Below are 8979 nucleotides of genomic sequence, written 5' to 3' on the forward strand. Positions count from 1 at the left end.
ATTTTCTCTTTCTGCTTTTCTTTCAGGTACTGCAACTTTATTTTCCCTACTCACACACACACACAAACACACTCTCTTTAGCAACGTACTCAAGCAATAAAAGACTATAGGAGATACGATCAAAACCCCAACAAACAAATCAAATTCAGCATTTACGAGAAAAGTCTGCGTATAGGAAAAACAGGAAAACAAACTAACTAACAAACAGAAACGCAACCCCGACAGTGCTTGTCAAACTGCAGAATTCCAAAATGTTGCAAGCGCAAAAGCAAAAGCACAGCAAGAGAAGCAACATCAACAATAACAACTGCAATTGCGATTACAACAGCCACAATAACAACAACCACAACAAAGCGACGTTCCAACGTCGCAAAATTACAACGATAACATAAGCGAGCAATCGAGCGAGATAGTTATAAAGCGAGTGAGAAAGAGCGGAGAAGTCTATTTGCACAGCTCCCCATCCTCCTCCAGTCTATACTTCCCCCCCCACCCCCATCCCTTCCTCTGTCCCATCCCCTTGGCTGTGTGCGTGTGTCTGTCTGACTGTCTGTGTGTGCTCTCTCAGCTGAGGATAATTTAATTATTTTATTTGTACTAAGCGCGAGTTATGGCACAGCAGCAGCAACAACAACTGCAGCAACAACAGCAACACCACACCAGCAGCATCAACAACAACAACAACAGCATTCTTCTCCTTCAGCAACAACAGCCCCAACAACAGCAACAACTAGATCAACTACAGCAATACAATAACAATTTGTATAGCCAAAATTATAAGTAAGTTTTAGAGTCACTGTGTCTGTGTTTGTCTCCGTCTGTCTCTCTCCCCCCCTCTTTGTCGCTCCTCATGTGTGTACATACCTTTACCATAAATTTGTTGCATTCTCAAGCATGTCTGCACTACTACCACTACTAAACCTTAAAAACCGGGCAAAATCAAATGCAAACATTTGCACAACTCTAACGCCCCCGCTTCCGCCCCGCAAAACGGGGCAAAAACAACAAGCTATCTCATAGCCATCAAACTGTGCTAGCGTGTGTGCATGTCTAACCGTTGACACCTATCGCATGCTTGTCAAACTGTTGGCACCTAACAACACCCATGTCCACAAGGTTGGGTCAAATATTGACAAAAGAACACTATTTAAGGAAGGGGCGACAACGAGTCCTCTACTGCAAAGGAGAAATAGAAATATATTGTGTATTAGTAGTGTTGGTATGACATGTCTGAAGAACGGGATTGAATCAATTAAAACTAATTTAAACTCATGATGATTACTTTTGAAATGAATCCTAACGGATATTATTATTTTGTTACCACTAAACGAAAGAACAAATCGGTTATTTAGGGATCTCGTTTGCCGAGTACTATAAATTAAATTACTATTAAGATCCTGTATCAAGGCGTCCAGCAATTCATATAATCTGATTATCTACTTTCTCTTTAGGAGGTATTAGCATTCCCATAGGGAGAAAATAAACTTCGAAAGGCTATACTAACAAAATGTTTGTAGATAAAAGCGAGTTATGCTTTTGCTCGTTTGGACAACGAAACTAAAGCACGCAATGCATGACAAAATGTTTGTCCTGGACGAAAAATTGGAAAATGCCAGCTGTTTGTTGTTGTTGTACTACCTGTGATGTTTGTTTGCTGTTCTAATTTATGTTGCTTCTGTTTCTGCCACCCGAAAAATAATGGCTTCAACCAGTACACAGAGTGTAAACCAACATTAAAGACCATAAGCCAAAGTTAAATCAGTTAACTATATACCTTTCGTCCTTTTTGCAGCATGGAGGAGTACGAGCGGCGAAAAAGACGTGAGCGCGAGAAAATCGAGCGGCAACAGGGCATACAGATTGACGATCGGGAGACTAGTCTATTCGGGGAGCCGCGGCGGGTGACCGAGGGAGATGCGGAGATCACCGCCGCCCTGGGCGAGTTCTTCGAGGCGCGGGTGTACATCAACAATCAGACTGTGGGGATCAGTCGGAGCGCGCCTGGCGCCGGCAATCCGCGCCTGCAACCCAACATGCCGCCGCAAGGCAAGTCCCTGGGCCATTCACCCTCCTCCGCATCCGCCTCCGCAGCAGCAGGGCCCACTTCCGCATCCGCCACCACTGCGCTGCCCGGCCAGCAACAACAGCACTACCAGCAGCAGCAGCGACCGCCGACGTATGTGAAACAGGCGGACAATAAGCCGCCGTACAACGGCCGTGGCGGCTATCCTGGCCAGCCGATGAAGAACGACATTCCGTCGAGTAGTGGCATGGCCCCGCCCCGCGGCCCGCCCAGATCCAGTTCCAGTAACAGCAACTCGTCCAGCGCCACAAACAATGCCAGCAGCGGCGGAGTCCCGGCCAGCACGCCGCTGGGGCCGCCACTGTCCACCCAGATGCCGAATGGGCGGGAGAAGTCCTTTCTTGGTCCGCCAGCTCCAGCGCTGCACAACGGCACCGGTGGACGCTTTGTGCCGCCAGCGGCCAGTAAGCGACCTGGAGTGGGTCAGCAACCGCCACCACCGGAGGTAATCATTGCCTACGTGAAAAACTTGTAAACTTTGACCATTTCTAAACCGTGCTTTCTCTTAACCTTGCAGAAGGATGTCAACAAAATTATCAGCGATATAGCAAATATCTTCACTGTGCAGCCTCTCACCTTGATAGCGGCCACGCCACATGCACCAACGCGCGAGAACTACAACCTGCTGGCGCCCAACAAGCAAAAGTATGCGATGGACATACCCAGCTCGCCACCCTCCGCGGAACCCTCTTCGCTGATGACGCCACTCTTTGCGCCCATTGCCTCGCCCATCGCCCCGCTGGTGACAACACCGCCGCAGGCCAGCCAACTGCCTCTGGGCGGAGCAACAAGTGGGACGATACTGGCGGGAGAGGCTCTGGCACCACTGCACCAACTGCCACCCACTCCGCCCAAAGCAGCTTCCGGAGTCACGTCGCCGGGCCCGGGCAAGCCGCTCAAAACGGAAAAGAATCACTCGCTGGAGAAGCAAGACTCATGGTATGTATACCTACACAAAGTGCACCCTTGGCCATTCTAATTGTTCTATTTTTTAGTCTGGAGAACGATCTGGAACTGTCCGAGTCGGAGGATGAGCAGCGCAAGAAGGAGGGGTAAGCCGTGTTGCTGTGCTCATTGAAAGTCTGTAGGCTACATAAATGTTTTTTACTTCTAGACGATCGGCTGGCAACAGCAGCAACAGCTCCGAGTCCGATTCCAGCGAGTCGGGCAGCGAGTCGAGCAGCAAGAACGATCCGCAGCACCATCCAAACCACCAGCAGCACCATCACCAACTGCAGCAGCAGCAACAGCAGCAGCAGCAGCAGGCGTCCATGCAGCAGCAGCAAGTCCTCCAGCAACAGCAACAGCATCGGCCCCAACCACTGACGTCCAACGGGGCCCAGAATAAGAAGTTTAGGCACGAGATCATTGCCCGTGGCAGCAATACGATAACGGGACTCCTCAGCTCAAGTGGATTCGGGAGCGGAGGTAGTGTGGGACCAGCCGGTTTAAACTCCAGTGCAGCCATGGGCGCAGGAAGTGGATCGGGCGGCACGTTAAGCAGTGGGGGCAGCTCATCGAACAAGACGCCCTCGCCAACGGAAAGCAACAAGTGGAATCTGAGTAGGTTTTTCCACAAGCCAGCAAATCAGACAAATTCCGAAAACGTCTCGCCAGGCAATGTTAGTATGAAGGTGCCGGGCATCCTGCCAGGCGGAGCCCAGATCATACCCGAGTCCATTGATGTGACTACGGCCATTGTTAAGAACGAGAAGATCCACGACGATCACATGGCCATGGAGGATGGTGAGGAGGAGGATGACGACGAGGAGCAACAACTGCGCTATGGTGGCGGACTGAGTGTCACACCGGTGGCGGTGAAAAAGGAAGCCATTGACGCCGTATCGGAGATGGCTCTTGGAGCGATACCAAAAACTCAAATCAAACGCGAGTCGGCGGAGGCGCTGCTTTCAGCCCGGCTCTCGGATTCCGGGACCAGTGCCAGTGGCAGCTCATCGAGTAGCAGCAGTAGCTCGGACAGTGCGGTTGGCGGCGAGGTGGTGCCCAAGCTGGGTCTCGGCGAAATCCTTCAGCTTCCCGGCGTTCCGGCCGCCATCACAACGGTTATGCGAGTGCAACCGACGCAGTCACAAAAAGCACCGCCGAGCAACAGCGTCACGCTGACGCCGATTCTTCCGCTGCCCACGTCGCCAAAACAGCGGCAAAAGAAGCCGCGGAAGAAAAAGGCGGTTACAAGTGCCCCCATTCTGGACTCGAGCGACGACGATGAGCCGCCGCCCAAGCATCCAGGACTGGATCACACAGCTGTTTCAGTTCAAACGCCACCAGCTGCGGATACGGTGAAAAAGGGACGTGGACGACCCAGGAAGCAGCAGCAGAGCGGCGGCAGTGGTAACCTCAGTAGTGCATCCGCCGGCAGCAGCTCCCAAACCAAGGGTCCCACGCTGACCGCTGCCAAAAAGCCGCTCGCCAAGACACCGCTGGCCATGAGCAGGGCAAGGAAACGCGAACATTCCAGCCAGAGCAGCTCCAACGGCAACACGCCCACCAAAAAGGTGGCCACACCCCAGCTGGTCGCCGCTCCCCTGAAACCGACTAGTGTCACTGCCGGCAGTAGCAGCTCCGACGAGGACAGCTCTTCAAGCGCCGAGTCCAGTTCAAAGTCGAGCAGCTCTTCGAGCAGCAGCGACGACACGGAAACCCAGAACACCAACTGCCGGATAGTCAAGCTGAACAAGACTGGTGCGGTGCAGAAGAAGGCGCTGCTGGGCAGCGGGAGCAGTTCACCAAGCAGCAGTGGCAGCGAGCCGGAAGATCAGACCACCAGGTCACAGGTTGGAAGTGGGCAGGCGCTTGCACAGCAGCTGCCACCCTACAAGCAGCTCCCGATCAGTCAGCATAGTCAGCACCTTAGCAGTTCCGAGTGCTCGTCGTCGAGTGGAGGCTGTACCGCTGTGTGCAGCAGCAGCAGCGGTGAGGAGGATGAGGGGCGGCGTGAGAAGGAGCGCGAGCGGAAGCCGAAGAGTGACAAGAATAAGATTAGTACGTTGACGAGGATTTTCAATCCAAAGGAGGGCGGCGCCAAGAAACAGGGTCAGGTCGTAATTGTGGACCTGCAGGAGGAGCAACAACAGGGCAAGTTGGATGCGGCGGCACAGCCACCACCTCCACAGGCACCACCAGCAGCTCCTGCCGCCATAATGGCGAAGCCCCGGATGACACCCACTCAGCAACAGCAGCTGGGAGCCGGACTGGCATCGCCAGCGAGGACAACAACGCCACACCTAACCTCTTTAATATGCAAGATCGATCTAAGCAAGCTTTCGCGAGAGCGCATTATGCGCCTCAAGAAACTAACCCCCGCCCAGCAAAATGGCCATCTGACGCCCAAGGATCAGGCGACAAATGCGGTTCATGTGCCCAATGGCTATGCCGGCGACACAAACCCCGCCACGAAGGTCAAGCACGAGCATCCGGTGAAACCGGAGCCCGAGCTGGACGCCGGCTACGAGGCCAAATTCAAGCCCGGCAATGTCAAGCAGGAGTTCCAGCTGAAGCAGGAACGCGACAGGGACAGGGAGCGAGAACGGGAGCGGGAACGAGAACGTGATCGTGAGCGTGAGCAACCTCCTGGGCGCCGGCGGAAGCGCAGCTCCAGTTCCAGCTCCAGTCCGTACAAGGAAAAGAAGCGGAAAAAGGAGAAGGCCGACCAGCTACAGATCGGAAAGGAACTGCTGCCGGTGCCCGTGCTTCTGCCCTCTAACAACCACGAGCGAATGCCCAACCATGATCGATTGTCCTACGACAAGCTGCAGTTGCTTCACGAAGACGCGGCCGCCGTTATTGGCGATGTCTCCGCTGCGAATGGCAGTCCCACCAAAAAGATGATGGTCATGTCACCGCTACCGCCTCCACCAACGGTCACCGTTGCGCCTGCCACCTGCAATGAGGCGGTGCAGACTACTCCGCCTTCGGCAACGACAGCCTCTGCAACAGCTCCTCCGGTGCCGGCCACAAGGCTCATATACCGCTCCTATTTCGATCGCGATGTGGAGCACCCCAGCGACGATCCCAGGTGAATAGCAGTCGAGTCAATTGATCTATCTTATTTACAGATCTAATGTATGTACTTTGTCCCATCATCTAGAAAAAACAATCAGTTCCTGCAGGAGGCCATCAGTCGGAAGCATGCCGCCGACCTGGAACGCGACTCCTTCAACCAGGTGACATTGTACCTGGAGGCCGTTGTCTACTTCCTGCTGACCGCCGATGCCATGGAGCGCTGCAGCTCCGAGCAGGCCACTAACACCATGTACAAGGATACCCTGTCGCTAATTAAGTGAGTAAAGTGTGCCAACAAATGTGCGCCCACGGATACGGGAGTGGTCAGAGCAGCACTCAGCAATCACATTCCATCAACTTGCAGGTTTATCTCCACAAAGTTTCGCCCCTACCAGCAGCAGTCAACGACCAACATTCAGCACGAAACGCACAACAAAGTGGCCATTCTCAGGTAGGTCATCGCAATTAGTAAAAGTCAAGTCAATATGCACTTGCTAATGGAGCATTTATTTTCTCACAACTTAACAAACAGTTTGCGCTGCCAATCGTTGATATCACTAAAGCTATATAAGCTAAGAAGAAAGGATTGCCGGGCCGTTATCAACAGCCTCGCAGATTTCTTTCGCGTTGGCAGGGGGGACATTGCCAACGGCAACACGCCGTCCTCCATATCACCATCGAACTCGGTGGGCTCGCAGGTAAGTCTCCTGGCAGCTAATGATGTGTGGATTGTTCATTCTTCATTGTGATATTTCTCTGTTTCAGGGCTCCGGTTCGAATACGCCGCCAGGCAGAATAGTGCCTCCAGATATACACAATATGCTGTGCAAGGAGAATGAGTTTCTAAGCTATCTAAATAGTGCTCACGAGTTGTGGGATCAAGCCGATCGATTGGTGCGCACAGGCAATCATATAGGTGAGTTTAGGCGCCCATCTGATGCGCAGGCATTCATCAATGATTAATGGTTTTCATTCTTCCTCCCGTTAAGATTTCATACGAGAACTGGATCACGAAAACGGCCCGCTAACGCTGCACAGCACCATGCATGAGGTGTTCCGGTACGTGCAGGCGGGTCTCAAGACGCTCAGGGATGCCGTGTCGCATCCGACGCATCAGTCGCAGTAGCGGCAGCGGCAATATCAATCGCAAACGCAACGGAAGCGTTGGCGGAGTCGGAGGCGGAGACGGAAGCACCACCAAACGTGTCTAAATGAAAGTCAGGCCAAATTAGCAACTATTATGTACTACAAGCTACTAATTTAGTTAGTCAAGAAGAGGAGTAACGAATGAAAAGAAATCGAAACCAACAACCTTCCAACAGAACGAAGATAACCACAACAAAAACAACACAAAAATTGATTTGTTATTACTTTATAATTTATATATGTATGTAATTTGTATATGCACACCATTTACTTATTTCCTTATGCTCAATTTTCGATTGTTTTAAGCATGTTAAGCTTTATATTTATGCCTAGTTTTAATTGATATTACCACAAAGAAAAACAAACACACATTAAAAGTTATATTAGCTATACGTCTAGTCTGTAAGCTCAAAAACAAAAACAAACCCAACCAGCCCCCATTTCCTGTTCCCCAAAAACACAAACACTTTAGTTGAATTTTGTTTTCGTATGCGTACAGTAAGGAGAAAGAACGGCTTTTTAAATTGTTTAAGTTTTAGTTAATTTTGCTTTGCAGCCTTGGTAAAGAAAAAATGTTAGCAAATATTAATATATATATTATGGCCTATATAAAGAAAAGTTATAGTTATAAATTCTTTATAATATTTCAATATGAATTATGTTTAATGCAACTATTTTATTAATTTTAAATTAATTTTTTAAAAGCAATCACAACACGTTTTTAGAACAAAATACATGAATGAAAACAATATATATTTATACTAATATATATTTCAAATATATATACGCAAATGTATTTTTTTTTTGTTTTATTTCTTCCTCATCCACATCCCCATCCACAGTCTATCCCCAACATATTCGACATAATTCATAATGGGTGCCTCAAAACTCTCACACAGACGCAACAACTAATAGTGCATTAGTAGACTTAAACGAGTTAAAAATCAATCGAAATAGACTTGCCCTCGAAATAGTTATATAAGCTGTACATATAGCCGCCAATATACAAGAAATATATTTTTAAATGCCAAAAAGTGAGCGCTGCTAACTACTTTAAGCTGACTTCAATCAGCGGAATTTGGAGTGGAGTACAGTGGAGTTGGTATATGATGGATGATTGGATAGGATTCTGGAATATAATAGCCGAGTTGGGCAGGCAGCATTTTCTTGTTGACTTTTATTTTGGCATGTACGAAATCGAAACTACGAAAATCAAAGCAAAAATGTAACGAAAAACAAAACGGAAGGCAAAACAAAGTAAGAAGGAATATTAAATTATTATTAGTAATGGTTCTGGGGAAACAAGGCATTCGCTCGCATTCGACAAATGAAACCGAAAACAAACATTTAAATTGTAGACAAATTTTAAGTTACCACTAAAAAGCCGGGTGCCGAATGCCGATGGAGATTATGCGCAACTTTATTGTGCAACGCAACTAAGTGTAATTATTATAAAAATTGGTACACATGCATATGTATTGTTAATTATTAAAACGCTGTAAATAATACAATTACGTAGGCGGGGTGACACGGAAACACACATGCATATAATTAAATTAAGCATAATTACATGCCTAACTATAAATAACTATATATTGGTATATATAAAGATATATAATATATATATTTTTATATATATACACGATGAATTAAACTAAACAACGTAGAAGTTATAGTTAAATTTTTTCGAAGTGACAAGATTAACGTGCAGCAATAAGCAACCGACG

At 48.8% G+C, this 8979-nt stretch overlaps 1 protein-coding gene across 1 annotated transcript; it reads left to right on the forward strand.

Moving 5' to 3' along the window:
• Positions 1–437: 437 nt before the first annotated feature.
• On the forward strand, positions 438–8048 carry LOC6541908 (AF4/FMR2 family member 4). Its single transcript, XM_001968455.3, has 10 exons — positions 438–780; positions 1793–2528; positions 2601–3022; positions 3079–3135; positions 3198–6119; positions 6192–6383; positions 6471–6557; positions 6639–6804; positions 6872–7022; positions 7096–8048. The coding sequence occupies exons 1-10, from the start codon at positions 611–613 to the stop codon at positions 7230–7232; spliced, it is 5040 nt and encodes a 1679-aa protein (XP_001968491.1). The 5' UTR covers positions 438–610; the 3' UTR covers positions 7233–8048.
• Positions 8049–8979: the final 931 nt, after the last annotated feature.

This window comes from Drosophila erecta, unplaced genomic scaffold (genome assembly GCF_003286155.1).
Source record: "Drosophila erecta strain 14021-0224.00,06,07 unplaced genomic scaffold, DereRS2 tig00000059-arrow-arrow-pilon, whole genome shotgun sequence".
NCBI classification, from domain to species: domain Eukaryota; kingdom Metazoa; phylum Arthropoda; class Insecta; order Diptera; family Drosophilidae; genus Drosophila; species Drosophila erecta.